Here is a 24,544-nt window from a genome sequence, read left to right on the forward strand (position 1 = left end):
AACCCTCAGTTTGTTTCCTGAGATTAAGAATTCCTCATATCAGTGAGGTCATATGATACATGTCTTCTCTGTTTGACTTATTTCGCTCAGCATAATACCCTCCAGTTCCATCCACGTCGTTGCAAATGGCAAGATCTCATTCCTTTTGATGGCTGCATAATATTCCATTGTGTATATATACCACATCTTCTTTATCCATTCATCTGTTGATGGACATCTTGGCTCTTTCCACAGTTTGGCTATTGTGGACATTGCGAACAGCAGCCCTTCTAAGGGCCCTAATGCAAATATTGACTGGGAGGGCCTCAAAGGCGTGGGGCTGAGACAGGACCACCTCTGGGCCTCTCCCAGGACCTGGAGGCTGCCTGCTTGGAGGAGTCATCCCTCCCCTCAGTGAAACACAGACATCTAATCCTCCCGACTCTGGTAGACAGACACCATGGCAGGGCCAGAGCCTCCAAGACCTAGGGCAGGGGCAGATCAGAGCCCCCCATTGTCTTCCTCGGGGCCCCTACTGGATGTTCACAGCAGCCGCTTGGCCATCACCAGCCCCGTGTGCACATATGTGCACCTCAATGCCCGTGATCTAGTTCTATTCCCCCCGGGAGTGTTTTCCTTTGAAAAACAGGAGAAGGCTCAGGTGCATGAGGCACTCCGGAAAGGTCATGGACCTCAGCGGTCTTTGAGAACTTGACCCTACTCAGAAAGCCCGGTGGCTCACACTGGATTGCTTGGAAATGCGTGGTGAAGTTGCATGGTTTCCTGAAGTTGAGCGAGGGGGTGTCCCTAGGCTTCCCTTCGTGTTCTGTGCGGCAGGAGGCCTGGGCCGAGTAACAGATGGCGGCCACCTGCTGTGGTGTTTCCCTCCGGAGAGTAACGCAGTGGAGTTCTGAGAAGCTTTGGGGCTGTACCTCTCAGGACGCGGTGTTCATGTCATCTTGGTGGCTCCCGGGACACCTGCTAGTGTTTGCATCCGTCCGCCATCCTGTGTCACTGTGAGCGCACCTTTTCCACTGGTTCCTCATCTGCACATGGGAGGTGACGGGTCCAATCGCCTCGCACGTTGCCTTCCTCCTCTCCTTTGAACTCGAGCACCCCTTTTCCATCGGAAGAGATGCAGGCAGCTGGCTTCATTCCCAAAGAGGTGGTGTTGGACCCAACTCGGACTTCATTTCAGGCATCTGTCAGAAAGGGGATTTTTGCCTTCCCTTTCCTCGAGATTAATTTCCAGCTCCTGAGTGACAGGCTGACCACCTAGACAGGCATCAAGTTTTTTGTGATGAAGTCTTTTTTTTCTTCTTTTTTCTCAGGGAGATGAAAATGAGCATAGCTGATATGCTTTGGCGTCATGTTTACCTGACTGTTAAAAATAAAGATGTGTTTCTTTTCCCCATTCAACCACCTGTTTTCCCCTCGAAGCCTCCTTGTATAGTTCAGAGATACATTATACAGCGTAGGAAGGGTTGCAAATTGCAAAGTGGATATAATTTGGCAAAATAAAGAGAAACTAGAGGGTGTCATATGATATGGTGAGTCAGTGTTATTTTTTTATATCCTGCTTACCAAACCAAACCGTCAAATTAATTTAGGTTGATTTGCCTAAACGAGTGGTGGGCCGGGAGCACGGACAGCCTCCCTGCTCGTGTGCCGATGAAAGGCTCCACTGAGCTGGATGAGCACGACATGATGTGGTCTGATGCAACAGTTTAAAAATCCTGTTTAAATTTTTCCCTCATTACAATTAATTTCCTCAGATCCCGTTTGTGCTTCATATTACAGTGAATAACAGCAAAGTATTTTTCCAGCACGCTGGTCACTTAAATTCCTTGGTCTGTCTCCTCATCCTTGAGAGCTTAGGTTATATTGCATCTCAAAGGTGCTTTCCCAGTTACAGTTCGGAAATCTATGAAAGTCCTACGTTATGGCACATCAGGGAAACCTAACCTGCCCTCGCTGGGGTCTTGGAAATGATATATCCAGAAAGGGCAATCATTGAAATTTCTCTGTTTTTTCAAAAGGCAGCTTTGAGATTCTGTTCATGCTTTGCCTTCCCTCCACTTGAAAAAGATTTTTCTGATTACATTTTAACCATGCAAGACCGTGAATCCATCACAGTGACCACTAGCCTGTATGAGCCACTCAAGTACAGCATTTTTCTTTGTACCATAAGCCATGAAAATAAATGACACACCAGCATTAGAATTGATGAACTCCCAAGCAGAGCACATGGCTTCTCCATGGCTACTCTTACCCCGTTTCATCTGATGGAAGAAACCCTGACCGTGAATGTGAGTAGGTAATTGCAAAAAATAACACCAGGTCCATTTAAGTAATTTTCTGGGAAAATGTTGAAATATAAAATGTCTGGTGAAAACATGATTGGGGGTGGGGAACCTGTGGGATTCAAGTTGCTATAGGAACACTCGCAGCCCCTTCAGTTGAGCAGAGAGAGGGGATGATCTATTAAGCCTTTTTTCCTAACTGACTATATGACTGCATTAATCATGCTGACTCACAGTCTCTTCCTGTTCCTGCTAGATTTTGCATATTTGGTGATGTTTTTCATAGGCTTTGAGCTAGAGTTCTTTCCATGGCCCTTGGGGTTCTCTTCCCTGGATCTCTGGATGTAATCGATGCATGTGGGGTCTGTGAGCACCAATGTGGCTGTTAGAGTTTTCCCGGGGCAGGACAGGGGAGGGGCTGGTGGGGAGTGCTCTGAGGGTTCCTGGTAGCATCGTTTTGATTTTTTAACCTTGTTCAGGTATTAGCCATTAAAAGTGATAAGAACAAACCTCATGCGACTGTCTCAAGCCCCTATAATTTGGAAATATGTAGACTGATCATGTATGTACCAGATGCGTGTTACAGAGGAAGTTATGTGACTTGATGTTATAAATGTAGTTGAGTTAGGACAACTTGAAGCCAGGCTTTTAGCCACTGAACCGTGGGCCTTTTACACTGTGGGAGGAGCTATATTTGGGGGAAGGTAAAAGAAGGCTAGATGTGTCTCTTCTTGTTTTAAACATTGTGGAGTGCTCATTCATTGTTTTTAAATCTCTTTTAAAAAATATAGGTAATCAATATAACAGAAATGTATCAGAATTTGCCAGCAGACATTTGTGTAGCTGTGGTTCCTACCAGGAATGGTTATTTTGGCTACTCCAAGGTGCTGCATTATTTAGTGCTGGCCACTGAATGAGTTGCTGACACACGATCAGTCAAATTTTTGTTAAAAATACTTATTTCCTATCATTTTGCATGATCACATGAGCTGCTTATTCCTCCCATGTGTCTCTTATGTATTTCTCTGATTACCAGAGGAAAAGATGCTCAGTCCGATGAGGAATATACATATTTAAAAAATGTATATATATATACACACAATAAAAACTTAGCTTTGTTTTTATGGTAACGGAAAGAAATAAATTAAGGGACAAAAAGTTTTGTTTATAACTCTGAGTATTATAACACAGAATTTTAAGAATTGGCCCCCCTGAAATTGTTGGCTGCATTCAGGGTAAAACAAATTCCAATAAAGAGAGTCCCCATTATTAACAGTTTAACAATGTCCCTTATGTTGATTCCAATGTCAAAGAGACCTGATTGCTACAAACATAAAAACCTTAATTCAGATAAAAGTGGCTTCCGACTTTCACATTTATTTTTAGTTGCTCCAACCTAGTCACAGTCTCTTTCTCCCCCCGCCCCCCCAACCCCGTTTCTGCCCAGAAGACACCACCTGGACTTCAGTGCAGCACAATGGCTCCCACTTGGCCAGGGTCAAAAGCTCGAATGGAGAAAGCCCCCACCCCGTGTTTCTCAAGTACACAGCCAGCATGGACCAGCTCCAAGCCATCATTGACCATGCGGACCACTGCCAACAGGAGCTGGCCTTCCACTGCAAGAAGTCAAGGCTTTCAACTGGCCACGGTGAGTAGTGGGAGTCACCAGCCATCGTGGGCTGCCGTGCCCGCAGGTGGCAGGGGCCTGCCACAGGTGCATGAAGACTTGTGGCCATAACGCCCATGTCACAATCTGGAAGTTACAGAGATGCTTTTCCTCGGAGCGAAGAGCAAGGTCAATATGTGTTGCTCCTTGCTCAAAGCTGTGAATGATCTGTGAAGTCTCTTCCCAGACTCAAGTGGGCAACCGATCAATGAAAGCCTCTTTACGAGCACGAACGCTCGGTGCTCATCCACCATGAAGGGCGGCGACGCCTCAAGAATGTTTTATCTTAGAAAAGATGGCTGACATCACGCATGGCTTAAGTTATCTGGAGGTGATTATTCCATGAGATTCTTTTCATGGACTGAATGTTATTAGTCTCTTGGGTAATTATTAACCAGGGAACAATGTTGGTATCATGAAGCTCCTCTCACACAACATACCTGCTGGTGGCTCATTTTTCATATCTATTCTATTCTTGAAAATTCTATTTTTGGTTTTGTATTTTCTTCCTTTGGAATACCTCATTTTGTCAGAACGTGCAACCCCGCTGCCCTCATGACACTCCTTGGTTTTTGGGAGGCTGATCAGGCATCTGGGGAGCGGAGTGAGTGGAGGGCAGTAGTCAGGGTCCTCTGAGTTCAGGTTCCGAGGCTGTCGCTCAGCGGCCCTGGGATTCATCCCTCAGAGTCTTTAGCACTCAGACACTAACCTTGCCAGGACCTAATTGCACAACATTGATAAAATGCATGAAGCAAATGCTACTTATTTGCCTCTCTCCGATGTATTGAATGCATAGTTAGTGCTAGAGGGTTTAGTGCTTACTGTGAGTTGATTTCTGCCAAATAGATGACTGAGCTAAACTGGTATGTTCCTGGAGGAAGGAGAAAGCAGCCTCCAGGGGAGGAACTCGGTGCTACGGAACAATGCAGGTTGGGCTGTCGGGCCAGGGAGAGGAGGCGAAGGCGGAGCAGTGTTGACACCAGCCGCTAGCGGGGTCAGAAAGCAAAACCACCCAGTGAACCTGGGAGCAAACTCGTGCACGCCGGCGTGTGGTCTGTCCCACAACCTGGACATACCGTGTGGGTCAGTAAAGAATCCCCACACGGAGGGCCAGTGTCTCCCTCATTGATTTGCAAGTGATTCCTTGACTGCCCTCCTTCCCATAGCCATATATAAAGCAGCAACAGAAGCAACAAAACCAAGTCTCTAGCTAGGGTTGGGGTAGAGATGGAATGAGGAAAAGCTTTTAAACTTGTTAAACACCCGCTGAAGAGACAAAACGAGGGACTTCATTATCTATACATGCTCGAGGTGGCTGCATTTCTTATATTCTGCTACTGGAGAATTTGTAGTACAAACCTCATTTAGAAAGACTCAGTACAGACCTGTATAATTCCAGAAGCTCTTAATTCGGGTGCAGATGAGGTAGGCCTAAAATAGCGTAGCCTAATACACCTTAAAATGGTTGCACTGATTCATGGTGCGTCATCGATAGACAGGAATGGGCGAGCGCAGCATGATGCTACCCTTGAGTGGGAGGAGTGGTAACAAGGAGCCTCCACCCGGAGCCTTCAGTAGAATGTCGCAGTGTGGAACCATGCCAGGTGGCTGCCGCGTGCAGAGCAGGGAGATTAAGAGTGTCATAGAGAGGACTGGGAATGGGAATGTCTGTCGAAATCCACTTTTTCCCCAAGAATTTCCTCGTGTTCAAATTCTCAGACGTTATCAGGAACCCAGGGTTAATCGTGAGAGGAGAAAATGCAGGGCTGGGGCCTCAGTGTCGCGGGCCCTGGGTTGCGTGGTTTCCCAGGAGGGCTGCTGGGGAGCAGTGGGGTCCGGCGGCCTTTTTCCTGCAGCAGCTGTTAGGTCTGTATGCTGTAGATGGTTTCAGGGGGATGTGGTTCTGCGGGGCTAAAGAGGGAGCTCAAGGACAGTAAGGGTTGATTCCAGGAGACGGCAGTCTCCATACTGTGAGCGCTAAGGTCTCTGAGGATTGTCATTGTGGCCGGAATGATGGACAGCCAACCAGGGGCTGAGGTGTTGAAGGCCGGGGAGCCCTGTTCCCTTTCCTTCCAGCCCCTTCTTCTTCTTCGTGTTATTCTTAATGATTCCTTCTGCAAATTCTCTAGATCTCTCGGAGAAACCTTGAAAGGACCCAAATGCATTCTGTACCTTTAACAACACTTGCTGGTTCTTACTCTATAGAGAAAATGAAAAATTCGGATGTAAACAAACAGTTGTGCATCTGTGTGCAATGATTTCTTCGCTCCTCCATCTATGAAAAGAATGAGTGTTGAATAATCACATGTTTAAAATGGTGTTTTGAAAAATATCCGTTTAAGTTGAAAAGATCTTCCACCCCCTAGAGATAAGTTTTCAACACACTGAGAAAAAAAAAAAAAAAGATTGCAGACCTTGATTTCTTGGTGCACATCTCACCCAGCGGGCCTGCAGTGGGCGGTAATGAATACGGCCCATGTGTTTACCAGCTGGGAGGCTGTCGGCAGAAGGTGAAGTCTCATCGAACAGGGAGTGGTGGCCTGAAGTTAGGGAGAAGGTGGGATGTGTTCCAGATTCCTGGTGGGGGCCGGGTGGGGACACCCTGAGGGTTTGAAGGAGAGAGCATGCTGAAATGGATGGGCATCTTTACAGGCCGATTGATGGAGGTCGCTTCCATTTCTCCTCCTGCTCTGATTCTCTGTTTATGAGGCACTGTTTCCCTCCACCCTCCGGAGGGCCCTGCTTCCTAATCATCCTCACCCAGGTGCCCTGCACATCTGCCCTGGGGTCTCAGCAGTGGCCACAGCCCTGCAGAGCTGAGGCGGCCTCCGGCCCTGTCGGTTAACTGTGGGTTGCCCTGAGGAGGAGGTTGTGCTGAAGCAGCGAGCTGTCCTGGCCTCAGTTGTCCTGAGCCCAGGACCCACCTCAGGCATGAAGGAGGCTTGTCCGCACCATGTCTGTGGTTTCCAAATACAAAGCCAACCCATTCAGTACAAGAAGAAGCACATTCTTCCACGAGACTTTTAAGACATGACAGGGTAGTACCAGTGTTTTCAGCTAATAGATAAGAAATCTGTATTTTGCCTCAGAATATTACATTCTTCCAGTGGCATTTTAGGCTCTCGAACAGATTTTGGATTCAGGGTATAAACTTCTCTGGTTTTCTTTTTTTTTTTTTAAATGACAGTTCTTTGTTATGTTATGTCCAGATAAATGATGTGATTGGAGTCCTCAAGAGAAATATGTAAATATCATGCCTGAATGAGGTAGGGACGACTTGCTCATTTTCTAATAAAAGTAAAACATATGGTGAGAACGTAAGTCTTGATATGGAAATATTTTTTAAACAGTTGGAAGTCCTCTTAGAAATGATCTTGTTGCGGAGTTAACATCTGCTCACGTCTAAAATAGTCTCTATGTTTCAAATAAAGGGGAGTAAAGGACTATATTGGGGAGGCAGGCAGTGGGGGGCAAAGTAGGTGTCACCTTTCTCATACTTGTCTTTCAGATGGAACCCCAGTGAGCTGGTGGGTTGGAAGAACCAATGAAACACACACTTACTGGGGAGGTTCTCTGCCTGATGCTCAAAAATGTGCTTGTGGATTACAGGGGAACTGCCTTGATTCTCAATATTACTGCAACTGTGATGCTGACCGGAATGAATGGTGATTTCCATATAATTTCCCTGTGCAAACTGTAATTTGTTATTGCTTAAACTATGTGACTTAGGCAGACATTGGACGAGACAGTTCTATAAAGAGAACAGATTAAAGTATTCCCTAGCCAGTTCAAGGTATAAGCTTTGATGTGTACAATGTAATTAATCTGAAGCCTAAAGTGTTAAGGTAGCTATTTCTGTTTACCTGTGAATAACTAATCATGTCCATTTTATTTTTTTTCTAATAAGACAAAACAGGAATACCAGATTAATGTTTCCCATTCACTGAAAGTACAATTACCAGACTTTCCTACAGTTAAGTTTAACCCAATTGATAAATGACTGCCCCATGGCTGACCCAGGCTTGCTTGCTCACCTCCTTCACTGCTAGCTGCATTTTTAAATGGCCACATAGGGGAAATCAAACAAAGCCCGGAGTGCACAAAAGGGGATTATGGAACACAAACCTCTCCCTATTGCTGGAGGTCTCAGAAGGCTTCCAAACCCACAGAGAAGGTGGAAAGGGACAAGTCTTCCAGCTAGCACTCCAGGTAGCAAGAAATAACTCCCTGAAAACTCATGAGACCTGCCCTCATACATATTTGGAGTTCAAATTTACATGGTCCTTGAATTAAGTTAGTGTGGCCACAGGTTGGCAGCACCGATGGATCATCATAGAATTACACGACATTCTTGCTGGAGGCCCAGCCTCCCCTAGGATTCCTGCAGATAAAATGCCACCAAACATGAGCTCACAATCAGTGCTACACAGCCCCGGGGGACAGAAGTGGGAGGCAGAAGAATCCACAGAGTAAACGGATGCCTAAAAATCCCAGATCACGGATACATTAAGAACATAAGATAAAAGAAATACGTGAGCTGTTGGAAAAATAAGGCCTGGGATTGAAACATGAGAAAGCAATCAGATACCGTCGACAAAGGTGATCACGATTTCCGAAAGAACCAAACGGATGTTTAGAAATGAAAATCTTATCATTGAAATTTAAGACTTGTCGGATCAGATATTAGACACAAGTGATCAGAACACGGGTGAAATGGAAAATGTGTACAGATAAGTGGCAGGGACTCTAGCACAGAGAGACTTGCATGGGGGGAAGGAAAGCAGGGCAGGGAGGGGTGGTGTGGAGAAGGCCGAACAGGTGTCTGAGTCAAGTTTCAAAAGAGGAGATTGGCGATAATTAAGGGTGATAATGAATAGCTAAGAAATGACCAGATTTGAGAAAATACTGGGATACCCAACAGGATAAATAAAAGTAAATCCATCTGTAGACACATCATGCTGAAACCAAGGAAGATTAAAGAGAATGGGAAAGGGGGCAGAGATGACCAAAAGATGCCAAAGCAAGGACCGTGGGGGCCAGCCAAGCTCAGCCCATGGGCACGGGCACTCCCCTCGCTGTGCAGGAGTACAGTGACTGTCCGATTCCGAGTGTGTCCCCAGCCGAGATACAGTGAACACCCAGACAGACAGACACAGAAGAAATATACCACCAGCGGACTCCACAAGAGGAAGCTTCAAGAATGGTTTTCAGAATGAAAAGTAGGTGATCTTGTAAGGAGAGTCTCAGATGCAAGAAAAAATATTGAGGAAAGAAATGTGTAAACTCAGAAGTTAAAAAAAATAAAAGAGACAAATACTAGATACCAGTCACGTATCCCGGCATATATGGAATTGAAACAGGAGGAGACAATCCGATCCTATTAACAAAATGATTGTGATTGACAAAGGAACTAAAGCCATGTTTAGAAACAAAAACATGATTGAACTTTAAAACTTGTTTCATAGAAATTTGTTAGCATTAATTTGCTTACAGTGCATATGTTAAAATTTTAAGTGTAACCGCTAAAGAATAGCAACTATGCAATATTCAAATCAATAGAGGGAAGGAAGGAAAAAAAATGGGATTTTGAAAACTTAATTAATTCAAAAGAAGGTAGGAAATAAAATTTTAAAAAGAAGAGGAAACAATGAGCAACAAAATAACATAAGAATGTATGAGTAATCATGAACAGTAAATGTGACAAAAATAGCCATTTAAATCCAGATAGATGATTTTGAATTAAAAATAAGTATATCTTGTTTGTACGCCTAGAAATGTTGAAAGCAAAATGCTAAATACAACCTACCAAGCAAATATGCACAGAAGTAAGTAAAATTTTAAAGTCTTTTTTTTAAAGATTTTATTTATTCGACAGGGAGAAAGCATGCACGAGCACATAAGTGGGAGAAAGGGCAGAGCCCATAAGGAGGAGGAAGGGCACAGGGAGAGGCAACTTGGGGCTCATCAGAGGACCCTGAGATCATGACCTGAGCCAAAGTCGGATGCTTAACCAACTGAGCCACCCAGGCACCCCAAAATTTTAATGTCTTAATATGGACAACAATTACTATCACCATATCATGATGCTTTTTAATTTCACCAGAAAACCCCTAATAATCCTAAACTTGTATGTTTCTAATAAAAATGACTCAAAATGTATATAGAAAATAATTGGCTGAAGTGAAAGAAGGAATATACAAGTCAACCATTATAGGAAGAGGTTTAAGCACACATCTGTTAGCAATTGGTAAATCAGGAGGACAAAAATTATTAAGGATACAGAACATTTTTGAATGAAATCAACCACTTGATTTGGTAGGCACTGAAAATTATAGAATATATAATATTCTCAAGCACACATGGCACATTTTTGCAAACTGATTTTCCTAATACTTCATAGAGCAAAACCCAAAAAATTTTACAGTAGTTTTTATCATATGGACAATTTCTCTGATTACAGTGCATTTAGGTTAGAAATGAATAGTAGAGGGAAAAAAATATATAGGAGGCATTTCAAAGCCACAAATGAGTAGAAACCAGGAAATGAAGATTACATTATTCATAGAAAATATGGTTGCCTACCAGGAAAACCCAAGAAGATATATAGAAATATTATTGAAATTAATGAGAATTTAGTAGGGCTACTTACTGAATCTTAGAATAACTGTGAATTCTTATGAAGAGCTTGTTACCATAAGAAAATATCATAAAAACCTCTTTCAAAATCAACACAAAAACTGTAGTACCTTGGAATAAAGATAACAAAAATATGCAAGACTTTTATGGAAAAGACATCCTAAAACTTTATTATGAGAGTCTAAGAAGACGTATCTAAATGGAGACATCACACGACTGCCATGAGTGGGTAAAATGAGTATTTTCTTGATTCCATTTAATTCCAACGCCAAACATTTGTTTAGTGTCCGGGACGGTGACACACTGGTAAGATGTACATGGAGAAGCAGTGGTCGGTAACAGTTCTGAAGGTGGAAGCCAGCAGTGGAGCTAGTCATACCGGACATGGAGTGTCCCGGACGGCAGTAACTGAACAGAGGGGGTTTGCGGAAGGGATGAGCAAATGGACAGAGAGCCTGGGAGCTTTCAAAAATAGGGAACTCCAGATGGGGATCATTAGGTTGTCCCCAGTGTAGCTTTCTCCTGAACAATTATGAAATGCGAAAGCTGACCTGATATTTGTTCCCTGTAGCTTTTCCCAAGACTCAAAAGTCGTGACGGCTCTGTTATACCTCAGAAAAAGTCTGCTGCAAAACAGCCAGTGGTAAGAAGAATCTCTAGAGCGCTCAGAACTGAAAACAAAAAGGATGCGGCTTTGGAAGTCCTCTCACTGAATGTTTGAAACCTATTGTGAGAAATCATCATGCCCAGATAGGCAATGCTCCCAACTTTCGGAAAAAAAATAGAGAAGCAAGAAAAAAAACAACAACTGAGATATAACTAAATTTCGGCGATTTCGAATGAGTCTGGGGACCATGGCAATGAATATTGTCCTACATGAAGCATGGGCATTTGGGAATGACCTGTGCTGATAAAGAATTTTCAAATCAGAGTTGCTTAAAATTTCCTCAGATTTGAGAAGTTACTTTGCAAACAACAGAATGAAAAAAAGAACTTATTATAATATCTGCTTTAATACACACAATTACCCATTATGATTTTCCTTAAGTTTTTTTGCAGGGCTCTGTGTGCTTTGTCATTGCTAAAAACAATTAAAGTGTAGCTTTTCACTACATTATAAATGTAGCTTTTAAATGGTTCTTTAAAATTCAGGGATACTCAATGAATAACTAATGCACTTACATTTTCCCTCTAGATGTTCTACCAAAAGAGCAATGACAGGAATTAAAATGTTTATTTGTAACGTTTACTGATACTTAACACCAGGAATTAATTTGGTGCGTTAGCCCCACATTTATAACAAATATATTTTCAGACTGACTCCCCCCGCAATCCATGACACCTTCTAGCTTGTGACCGACCACCTGTCCCGTTCCCAACAAAGCCAGGTGTTGGGTGTCTGGGATGACCAGCCTGTGTGCTTCCATGCACAGAAATCGCAGGGCCTCACCCAGATAAAGCCCTGGGGTTTTAGTTCTTTTGATTTTTGGAAACTATCTGATTTTAAAAAAATTATTTCTGAACTCTCAGGATATTCAGTTCAAATTTTTCATATCTTACTAATATGTACTGACATTTTGTTACATTTTTTAAGCAAAATAAAAATGTTAGTAATTTTAAACTTTCTACCTCAAAAGAATATTTTTGATGCCTCAACAGATTGATTAACCATTAAGTGATGCAGATTCTTTTTGAAGCAAGGCTATTAGGCTGAACCATTCGAAATTGCTGATTGTCTTGACTTGCAAAAATGTCAGTTTCAGATGCTTCCATTTGTATATATCAGAGTGAGGGGGGCCTTTGTAATTGTTAGAAATTAAAACTTCCTGGATTCTACACAGACAGCACTTGAACAATACATTAGACAAACTGTTATTTGTTCCTAAATCCAAAGTACATATGTAATTGAAGTATGCAACAAAAATATGAACAACTTACAAGGTGCAGAAAAATCTTCTTTCTTTGCCCAGAGAGGTGGTTAGTGGTACAGCCAGCTGACTACCCAGGACCTCTGGCTCTATTCTAGTTTTTGTTGTATTGGAACCATTGACATTAATGCTGTCCTAAATATTCACTTACATGATTTTATTAAATTACAATTACATTTTTGTTATTATTTATAATATCCACTAGGTTTCCTGGGGACATCGATGGTGGTTTTTATGCCCATGTCCCCGACACACAAGGCCTGGCAAGGAAACGCTGTGCACCAAATGTTGGATGAATGAATGGATGGTGACAGTCATGGACAGAGCACTTCCCATGCATTACCCCATTTATTAATTTTAAGAGCACATTGTATCATACTTTCAATTTGGTTTTGAATCAATCTTTTCTTTATTTTTTTTAATGGATGGCATCAGTAAGTAAGGAAATGCCTAGTACCCACGATAGGAATTTTGGAAAATTTAGTAAAAGAAAAAAAAATCTGGGAATTGAAAACCTAAATCTTTTCAGTCAGGTGTTTTTTTTGCTTTTTTTTTAATGAAGCCAGGCAGATCTTGCACGTGTAAGTTCTGCATTTAAATCTTACACGGCGGCTAGATTGGAAAGTGCAGTAAGCTACTTCATTGCAGTGAAAATATAATCTCGTGCCCGCACTGATGGTTATGATTTCGGACCTGCCTGCTTTTTTCTCTGTGGTCACGTAGACAAACAAGGATCTCTGATCCTCAGATGACCTTATTAAATATGTTACTATGTAAGAGTTCATATGAGCCATTTGATTTCCTTACTGTTATGTATTTACAAATTTAGCTTAATCTTAATGCAATAAGAGACTATTTATTACTTCTCTGGATGTCATTCAGAATAACGTTAAGGTGGCCGTATTTGTTTTGTAGGACCAGCGACACAGTAATCCTTTCTCATAAGGAGCACCTGCCAGTCACTCAGGTTGTGATGAGCACCACAGGCCGACCACAATCGGAAGCGGCTTATGCACTGGGGCCTCTGCTCTGCTGGGGGGACAGTAAGTAGTGGCAAGAGGAACTGTCTTGACCCCGGAAAATACATGTCAATGTTTTAGGAGACATGTAGCTGCCTGAGTTCATAAAAACACCATCTATCCTAATAATCTGCATTTCATTAGGAATGTGTTAACTTACAAAAGAAGGGTATATTGGCATTGTACTTGAGGGAAAAAAAAGAGAAATATTATATTACCTTTGGAGTATTTAAATCAGACTATTGCTGTGAATGTGCATGGAATGATCTGAAATATTGTATCACCTGGTCAGCAAACATCTAATATCTGCCTACGAAGTATAAGTATTGGATGAGTGCTGAGATGCCTAAAACTGGTAAGATAATGAGAAATGGGGTGACAGAAACTATCAAGGGTACCTCTTCATTAATACCCTCTGACAGTTTTGCAAACCTCAGTGGTCCTAACTCTCCTTACCCCTCCAACTGCATCTGGATTTCTTTTGTATCCTTCCCTCTCCCGAACTAAATAAAATAAAATATATCCACTCTACCTTTAATTTACCTCTTTCTAATCCCTTTTGAATATACTCTCTCCAGGCCTTCTCCTCCATCACTCCCTAAAAACTGCTTTTTCCAGCTCATCAGTGAGACCTCGACATTCCTATATCCAAATTTTACTCTCAGGTGTCATCTGAGTTGACCTGTCAACCACTTTGGTGTCCTCTCCTGATTCACTCTTTGATTCACATCTTTATTTGGCTGCCAGCTTACCCAAAAAATTCTGGGTTTTCCCTCCTTTTTCCTTCCCCGTGCCAGTGGCATCCTGTTGGGGTGCCCCAAGCCTGCATCCTCAGCCCTCCTTCCCTCTGCTCTCCAGTGGTGAGCTGTTTCCAACAGGCTCGTGGCTTTAAATAGCACATTGATGTCAATGAATCCGCCATCTATATACCTCAAGCCCAGTTTCCCTGAACTCCCACCTCTGGCATCCAACTGATTATTCTGTACCAAAAATAAAAATGTTTCCACAGCAACCTTCCCCAACTCAGTGCATGGCAACTCCATTCTTCCTTTTGCTTAGACTGAAAACGTGACAGCAACTCATAACTTCTTTCCTCCCTTAACACACATCTGATTCATCCACAAATACAGATCGTGTTGCTTCACACTTCAAAAACAGATGCAGAATCCACCGCCATGGCCGCCAGCACCTGGATTGTTGCCATGGCTTAACTGGCCTGCCCGCTGCCACCTTCCCCACTTACCTGAGACTCCACATAATGGCCAGAAGGATAAGTCAGGGCACGTCAGTCCTCTGGCCCAGACTCTACAGTGGCATGCGTCTCAGAGGAGAGGCCAAAGTACAAAGTCCACCAAGGCTGCGGTGGCCGTGCTGCCCTCTGAGCCCATGGAGCCACAACCCTCCCAGGGGCCCCGTAGGAGATGTTGCCATGTGAGGAAATCCTGGCATTTCTGAACCTTGCTATTGAGAAAACGTAAGTTTCCTACTTCAGATGACAAAAATATTGAGAGGTGGGTCGTCAAAATGTAAAGAATATATTGATGTGCCTTGACTGATGATAGTACGAAGAATTGTTTTTCCCACTCATGACCTTAAACTGAAGACCACAGCTCTGTGTCCGGATAAGATGAATGAAGCACACCCACCTCATCTCTCGCACTGAGTCTCCCTATAAAACCTGGGCAGAAGGCCTGAAACAGTTATCTCAGGACCCTGGGAAGCAAACAGCAGCAAGTAAGAGAAACCAGAATGCACCACTTGCTTTTTCCTCCAGCATCTGTCGGCCAAGCCAGACGTGGGCACTGGGTCACAGACAGAGAGGTCCCAGGAGAAGCCCTCTAGCCCTGGCTGGAGGAGGGAACAGAGAATTCCTAACTCTCAGGGAATGCAGGAATCCCATTTCCCTCTTTTTCTATCCAGGCAGACCCATGGCAATAGCAGCAGAAGTTGTCCTGTGAACGCACAAGAGCCAGGACCTTGGAAGGGGACTTTTGCTCTGAATAGGACAGCTGTGGCTCAGAGATGGTGGGAAGACTCCTCTTATTTTGTTTTCTTTCTCCACTCACCCATCGCTTGGCAATGGACTTGGTACAGTTGCATAGGAGAGCACTATGGAGCAGTCTCAATAGAGCCCATTTTCTGGTTCTGTGACTGAAAAGGGAGACCAGGGAACCAGAAAGTACCTAGAAGAGCAGAGGGAGGTGACATTCAGGAAAGCATGCTATATGTTGTTTATGAAGTCTCGGGCTCACCTCAGAGTGACACATGCATGGATCTGATCCTAATTGTAAACCCAAGAAGTTGAGAACTGAGCCGAGAGTCTCAGACCCAAGACCCAGGCTGGCCACTGGATGGTGCACGAGTAGGGGAGAGCTGAGTCGTGCTGCAAAGGCTTTGAAAACTGGACTGCCATTAGAGAGAGCCCACAGAAGGCAGGTTGGAATGTGTGGCCAGATCTTAACCAGGCCAACTGCCGGCAAAAAAAAAACCTAAATAAATTAAGAAAAAATAAAATGTGTACATATATATGTATAAAATCAACATGTTCCACAACATTTAAACAAAGCCCAGAGTTTATTAATATCATATTTAAAATATCTAGGAAATAATCCAAAATTACTTAGCACAAAGAACCAGGAAAATGTAAGCTGGCTTAGGAAAATATAATCAACAGATACTAATGCAGATATGACACAGAGGTTAGAATTAACTGATAAAGAGTTTAAAACAGCTATTACATAAGATCTCTAAAAAGTAATCATAAACACTTTTGTAGCAAAGAGAAAAAGAACATTTCACCAAAGAAATAGGATATATAAAGAGCTAAATGAAAACTTTAGAACTGAAAAATATGGAACTGAAATAAAAGATGCCCTGGGTGGGCCAAAGAGTGGATCTGAGATGAGACAGTCATTGGCCTTAATGACAGTAATGACTCATCTGACCAAAAGAAAGAAAAAAATCTAAAAATGAACAGGGCCTCAGGGAACTGTGAATCAACAACAAAAGATCTAACATTCATATAATTGAACATCCAGAAGCAGACAGAAGTGTGGTGCTGTAAAAAAAAAAAAAAAAAATTGAAAAAAAAATGGCTGAAAAATGTCCAAGTTTGGCAAAAAACAGACTTGAGAAGTTGAATGAACTTGAAACAGGATAAACTCAAAGAAAGTCACCTCCAGATACATCATTATCAAACTGCTGAAAACAAAGGCAATGAGGGATGTTTTGATATCAGCCAGAGAAAAGAATGATACATCATCTATAGGTGTTCACCTACTCAAATGGCAGTGACTTTCTCATTAAAAATATGGAAGCCAGGACGGAAGTGGCAAAACATTTGTCAAGTGCTAAAAGTAAAGAATTGTCAGTCTGGAATTCTATATTCAGCAAAAATCTCCTTCAGGGATGAAGATAAAATAAAGAAATTCTCAGGTGAAGGAAAGCTAAAAGCATTCCTTACTAGAAGATACTTTAAAAGACTTTCTAAAGCAAGATTCAGACAGAAGGGAAATGATATCAGAAGGAAATTTGGGACATCAGGTGTGGACAATCAGCATTAGAAATGGTAAACATCAGGGTACATATGATAGACTATTCTCCTGTGGAGTTATTTTAAGTATACTTGTGGATTGAAAGCAAAAAATACAACATTATTTCATAGGGATTTTAATTTGTACAGATGAAATACATTTGGCAACAACAAATAAAGGGACTCAGTAAAGTGACAGAATCGTTGGCGAGGTTTTGACATATGAGTCCAAGTGGTTAAAATGTAGATTCTGAGCAGACTCTGAAAAGGTAAGTATATATATTGTCATTCCTAAAATAACTAATCAAGGAACTGCTACAGACAAACAAAAATAGAATACTAAAAAATGTTTAACCCAAAAGGAGATAGAAAAGGGGAAACAGAAGAACAAAAAAGTATAACAAATAGGAAAAAATAATAAAATGGTAGAACCAAATTAAACTTGTCAACATTTGTATTTAATATGACTGGTCTAAACAAACCAATTAAAGGACAGATTGTTATGACTCAACTATGTACTATGTACAAGAAACTCACTTCAAATATAATGACATCATAAGTTTAAAAAGAGGGACAGGAAAAGATATACTACACAAACACTAATTACAAGAAAGCTGGAGTTTCTGTATTAAAGTTTTTGCTTGAAAGCATAGAAAATTAATAGATACAAAAAGAGATTAAGAATAAATGAGAATCCTAAATGTGTATACTAATAACTGAGCTTCAAAATACATAAAGCAACAACTGACAGGATGGAAAGGGGAAGTAGACAAATTCATAATTATAATTAGAGAATCCAATACTCCTCTTTCATTAACCTTTGGAACTAATAGGGGAAAACAAGCAAAGTGTACATAAAACCTGAATGTCACCACAAACCAACAGAATTTAATTGACATTTATGGAACACCCTACCAACAGTAAAATACATATTCTTTTCAAATACACATGGATACACCATATTCTGTGTCACAAAACAAACTTGAGCACATATCAAATAAATCATACAAAATACATTCTCTGGCATAAATGAATTAAACTAGAAACAAAGAACAAAGAGACTGAGAAAGTCTCCAAACACTTAGAAATTAAACACCAGACTGCTAAATAATAAATGAGTCAAGGAGGTCTCAACAGACATTATAAAATAAATTGATCTGAATGAAAAGGAAAATACAACATATCAAAAACGGTGGGAGGCAGTTATGGCAGTGCTTAGAGGGATATTAATAGCATTAAGTGCTTATATTATGAAAGAAAAAGGTCTCAATAATTTAAGCTTTTACCATAAGAATTTAGAAAAAGAAGAAAAAAATCTCAAAATAGCAGAAGGAAGGAAATAATAAAGATAAGAAGAGAAATCAATTAAAAGCAGAGATCTATAAAAACAAAACATATTTTTGTAATATCAAAAAAATAGATAAATCTCTAGCAAAACTAGAGCGAGAAATATTACCAGTACGAGGAGTAAAAGCTAGCGTATCACTACAGACCCTACAGACATCAATAGTATAATAATGACATACTACAAACAACTCTACACACATAAATTCTCCAACATAGATAAAATAGACCAATTCCTTGAAAACCACTAACTACTAAAACTCACTCAAGATGACATAAACAACTGGAATAGACCTAAAAGTATTGATGGAATTGAATCCAGTCTGAGATGACTTCTCACTGGTGAGTTCCACCAAAGAAGAAATAACATCATATTTATACAATCTCTTTTGGAAAATAGAAGAGGAAATTCTTTCCAACATTTTATGAGGGCCATCATTGCCCCAATCCTCAAACTAGACAAAGAAAATGAAAAAAAAAAATTAAAAAAGAGATAACTGTGGACAACATCATCACAGACATATATGCAAAAATCCTCAACAACATTAGCTCTTAACCCAGGAATATTTAAAAGAATAATATACCATCGCCAGCTGGGGTTTACCTCAGGATACAAGGCTGATTCAGTGCAGCTGACCCTGTAACAACATGGGTTTGAACTGGGCAGGTCCACTTATGTACAGATTTTTTTTCAATAAATACAGTACAGTCCTGTAAATGTATTTTCTCTTCCTTGTGATTTTCTTAATAATATTTTGTTTTCTCCAGCTCACTTTATTATAAGAATATGGTATATAATATATGTAACATACAAAGTGTGTGTTAATCAAGTGTTGATGTTATTGGTAAGACATCCAGTCAATCGTAGGCTATTAATAGTTAAGTTTTTGGAGGGTCAGAAGTTACACGTGGACGTTCAACTGTGCGAAGGTCAGTGCCCTGACCCCCTTGTTGTCCAAGGGTCGACCATATTTGGAAGTCAATCAATGTCATCTACCATATTAACAGTTTAAAGAAGAAAAATCACACAAGATGCTTTTTCTGCATCAATGGATATGAACACGATCATTTGAATTATTATGATTATATTATGAACATGATAAATTTATATCAGGTAGCATTCACAATAAAATTCTTAGCAAACTATGAATAAAAGGGAGCTTCTTCATCCTAATAAAAGGTGTCTATATATGGAACAGCTAGCATCATAATTACTGGTGAAAAACTGAATTCTTTCCCCCTAAGAGCGGGAACAAGATAAGGATATTCAATCTCATCACTTCTGTTCTATAACTTCAATCGTACTGGAAGTCCTAGCCAGTGCAGTAACATAAGGAAGTAAATAAGTGCATCCAGGTTGGAAAGCAAGAAAGAAAACTATTCACAATTACATGTGTGATCGGCACAAATGTTTATAGCAGCTCTGTTTGTGAATGACCAAATCTGGAAACCACACTGACATTCTCAAATGTGGACAAAGAAGTGGTGGCCCCATCCACATGATGAAATACTACAGAGCAGCAATAACTTGTGGCAACCTGAATGAATCTCAGAGGCTTTACACTGAGTGAAAGAAGCCAATCTCAAAAGGTTACCTACTGCATGACTCCATTTATATGACACTTGGGAAAAGCACAACTATAGATCATGATCAGCAGGGCTTAGGGGCGTGAGGAGGGTGTGACTATAAGCGAATAGCAAGAGGGAGTTTTTGGGGGAGATGGAACTGTCCTTTATCCTGATTTTGGTGGTGGTTATACAAATCTACGCCTGTATTAAACTTCATCTAACTGTGCATCCCCCAAAAGTCAATTTTACTCAATGATAATTTTTCAATAATATTGTTTTCTAAAAAACAGGACATTTCCAGTGATTATCTCTCTACTCAGTTGCAGTCTTGTCCATCTTAATCCTTGAAAGAGTCACTATTTAGATATTCACAGTGTGACTGTATGTTCAGAAGAACCCCCAAATGAAGGCTTACATAGATAATGAATGCACTTAGTGGTAAAAAAAAAAATGCTAGAAATACAAAATGTGGTTGTTATTCTGTTTCATTGCTATTGTGACTGTCTTTTTTTTTTCTTTTTGGAAACAGATTCATTTTGGAATTCCGCTTCCTTCAATACCGAGACTTCATACCTTCACTTCCCTACGTTCCGTGGAGAGCTCAGTGCTGATGTGTCTTTCTTTTTTAAGACGACAGCTCCTTCTGGGGTGTTTGTAGAGAACCTGGGGATCACAGACTTCATCAGGCTAGAGCTGCACGGTGAGTCGCCCCCTGGGCAAAGCCACCAGGCACTCAGTACTTAGCAATAACCCTTTTGGAACCTAATTCCCAATGTATTGCCATGCTTTCTTTGTCACTTGTATTTCTTTAGTACATACTAAAGTTCTATTACCTTTTTTTAAGATTTATTTATTAGAGAGAAAGAGAGCAGGGTTGTCGGGTAAAGAGGGAGAGAGAGTCTTAAGCAGACTCCGTGATGAGCGTGGAGCCCAGTGCAGGTCTTGATCTCATGACCCTGAGATCACAACCTGAGCCCAGACCAAGAGTCGATGCTTAACCAACTGAGCCACCCAGGAGCACCTAAAGTTCTACTATTTTAAATCCTTATTTTTAATAGAGAGTAAAACAGTGATTCACAAAACACACAGCAGTCTGTCCAATTTTGTGCTGCCCTAACTCTGTGTGCAATCAGGATATTTTAAACCAAACTGGTCTGATAACTACTCACTAAATTGCAGAATCATGTCATGTAATTGACTCCTCACATTGTTTATGCATGTACACAAGGCTCAATTCCTTACTTCAAAATTTCATGTAGGGCTTTTTAAATAAAGTATATGAAGATTTAAATTTAAATAAATTCACTGATATATATGAAGGCACATCACAGGTCAGTTTTATTCCCATAGGGAAAGATCTCTACTCCTTCAGGTTTAGCAAGATGGAGAGTGTGCTCTGAAGAGGAATATGACAAAATGGCTTTGTTTTTCTTCCTCCAGGATACAAATTTATTTTGCCCTCCTAGCCAGCTCAGAGTGACATTTGTCTGCATCAGTGTCACCATCTGCCTTCATAAGGAGCGTGTCATGCAGCTTCCCTCCTATCTCTCAAGACTGAATTTCTTCCCCTGTGAATGAACCAAGCTACTCTCCTATCTGTATTTGCAGCTCCTGCAGAAGTGACCTTTTCCTTTGACGTGGGGAACGGGCGTTGTGAGGTCACAGTGCGGTCTCCCACTCCCTTTAACGACAACCGGTGGCACCACGTGAGGGCAGAGAGGAACGTGAAGGAGGCATCGCTTCAAGTGGATCAGCTCCCCAGCAAGACGCAACCTGCACCCCCTGACGGGCATGCCCGCCTACAGCTCAACAGCCAGCTCTTTGTGGGTGAGTGTGGACGCTCTCTTGCTGAACTGTGCTGACGGAGAGACCCAGAGAAGATGCTAAGCGTATAGCGGTGATGGCCGCAAGTGCACATTGCTTCTGGCCGCACCGTGTACCAAGAGTTCACGCAAGAGTCAGCCTCTCTTTCCATAGATTATTGTTAATACAGTTCCCATAGAACGTTGTTAGGGATTATTGCTTCCAGAGATTTCCCAGTTCACGGATGAGATAATGGAGGTTCAGAGAGATCAAGTGACTGAGTCTAGAAACTCAAATAGAAGAGAAATCCAATCCCTGGTGGATGGATTCCCAGGCTTGCACTCAATAGTATCGATGACTTGCGTTTGTTTTAGTCACTTCTTATCAATACTGTTTCTAAAATGATTAGCAATTTTCATCCAATACTCCCGCTTCACTTCTCAGTGAAGTTGGGGAACCTGCCATGTGACTGTGACAGAATTCTCCAGTGTCCCCCCGCCCCCAAACACAGACTGCAGGAGGACTCACGTGGCTGTGCCCCACGGGACCAGCGCCGCCCTCCTCTGCTGCTCAGGCCTTGCAAATGCCGGGTTCAAACCCGGGCTGGCTCCATCCTTGCTGCCACTCTTCAATGATTAAAGCTCTAGGTAGTGGAAGTCTTCCTTTTCATTTACTTGCTTATTTTTTTTAATACTTTTTTTTCTCAAAGGGAAAGATAAGTTTCACTACATTACTTTTCAGACAACTCTATTCTAATTTGGAAACCAAGCAGATCAATGAGGTAGCTCTTACTTGGTCATTTCTCATGTATTTTCAAGTAAATAAGGATGCAGTCCAATTAAAAACTGATATAAATCACAGATTAGCATGCAGTCTGCTTTGCCAGAGGACATCCACGGCATCTGGGGGCTAGTGCAGTGCAGGGAGTTGTGTGTGTTGTGTGTGTGTGTGTGTGTGTGTACAACCCATGGTACATAAAACTCCACTTCAAGGCTTCCCATCAAATCATGAAACTGGGAATCAAATGAAACAATTTTATTTTCTGATTTGTAATCCTGAGGATCATCTAGGAAAAAAGTGTGCATGAACACCTACCTAGAATCGACATCCCCACTGAAATAATGTTTCTAGAGCTTGAGAAGCTAGCGGAAAATTCTGATCTGGTGTATGTACCCCAGGCTCACCGAGTCAGAATCCCTAGGAATGAACCCCAACTCTGTTTTAGCAAGCACCCCAGTGATCCCTGGGCTCCCAGATTTGAAATCCGGCTCACGTGAGACATGATAGAAAGACAGAGAGCTATATAGTGTTCAGTGACTATGACCCTGCCTGACCTCAGAGCTCGCAGGCTGGAGCGAGGCAGGCCTGGGGGCCTAGGTTTTAATATCACCCCTCTGCCTTCGCTTTCTTTGACCACTCCTCAATTCCTTTTCACAGGGCTGTTAATGGGAGCGCTTCTAAGAAGGGATGATATTACATATACAATTTGTTATCTATATAACAAATGTATAACAAATATGTAACAAAATATATATAACAAATGCATATACAAATTATAATGTATATTATATATAAAATATATATGCTATATATAAATTTGCGCATTACAAATCTGTAATATATATTATATTGCAAAGATTTTCAACTATCTAACTTTATCATGCATGTCACAGTTTATAGACTTAAACTCTAAAAAGGATAGATGGGTCTTTTTTTTTTTTTTTATGAAGGAACCAATGTAAAAGTGTACAAATCTTTCTAAATATCACTTGAAGAAGTATTTTTAGAATAAATATTTACCAAGGTCATCTTCAAAAATATTTTTGTCAATGGTTTATTCGATATCATTTGATGATTCTTAATATGTGATCAGCTTATGTTTTCAAACTTGTATGCGTTCATAAAACTTTCGGCGGGTCGCTCTTTTGACCTTGTCAGTACGGCCTCAGTTGGATGTGGAGTCGAGATGCCACCAAGACACCCAGGAGCACATTTGCAGTTGCAGTGTTTCCCTTGTAGGCGGGACGGCCACCAGACAGAGAGGCTTCCTGGGGTGCATTCGGTCTCTGCGGGTGAACGGGCTGGCCCTGGACCTGGAAGAAAGGGCCACGATGACACCAGGCGTGGAGCCGGGGTGCTCAGGACACTGCAGCAGCTACGGACACCTGTGTCGCAACGGAGGGAGATGTAGAGAGAGACCTGGGGGCGTCGCTTGTGACTGTGCCTTCTCCGCGTATGACGGGCCATTCTGCGAGAGCGGTGAGTGTGCCCTGCAAGCAGGACGGGGACAGGGAGGCACCTCGTTTGGCTGCTCGCCTTGTGTTTCTGGCATTTGACCCTGTAAAGGAAGGATAAGGCAGTTCTCTGTGATTGGCTAAAGTAGAGCTGTTTCTCTCCCAAATTCGTCCCTTTATGATTCTATTCTTGAGAAGCTCGTGAGGACTTCTGTTGGATCCAGCATCATCGATGCAACACTGAGGAGAACAGTAACTCTAAGTGTATGTTTACACTCGGCATTTAATGCTCTGTAAATCTGAGATGAAGCATTTCGTGGGCCATAATAAAATATCGTTACTCAGTTCTATGTCATGCGAATATGCATGGGGATAAGTTATCTTTTTATCCATATTTTATTATTTTTTTAATCTGAAATATTTTTAAATTTAAAAACACCCAGTAAAGCATGACATTCTTGTTTTCTCTCTTGAGATATTTAAGGGTTAGAGATAGTGTGTAAATACACGTAGAGAAGAGCCTTGCATTCA

At 41.5% G+C, this 24,544-nt stretch overlaps 1 protein-coding gene across 2 annotated transcripts in view; it reads left to right on the forward strand.

Annotated features, from left to right (window-relative positions):
* The window catches only part of LOC116646755 (contactin-associated protein-like 3), a 174,845-nt gene that overhangs the window by 126,550 nt on the left and 23,751 nt on the right, over positions 1–24,544 (forward strand). Inside the window, exons 13-18 of one of the 2 annotated variants that reach the window (XM_032427683.1) lie at positions 3,730–3,930; positions 7,457–7,613; positions 13,428–13,555; positions 20,506–20,676; positions 21,585–21,803; positions 23,799–24,038. In XM_032427683.1, coding sequence (XP_032283574.1) covers positions 3,730–3,930; positions 7,457–7,613; positions 13,428–13,555; positions 20,506–20,676; positions 21,585–21,803; positions 23,799–24,038 — 1,116 coding nt within the window. The remainder of the gene's footprint in view (positions 1–3,729; positions 3,931–7,456; positions 7,614–13,427; positions 13,556–20,505; positions 20,677–21,584; positions 21,804–23,798; positions 24,039–24,544) is intronic. The other variant, XM_032427684.1, reaches the window with a different exon arrangement.

Source organism: Phoca vitulina, unplaced genomic scaffold (genome assembly GCF_004348235.1).
Source record: "Phoca vitulina isolate PV1807 unplaced genomic scaffold, GSC_HSeal_1.0 scaffold37, whole genome shotgun sequence".
Taxonomy (NCBI): domain Eukaryota; kingdom Metazoa; phylum Chordata; class Mammalia; order Carnivora; family Phocidae; genus Phoca; species Phoca vitulina.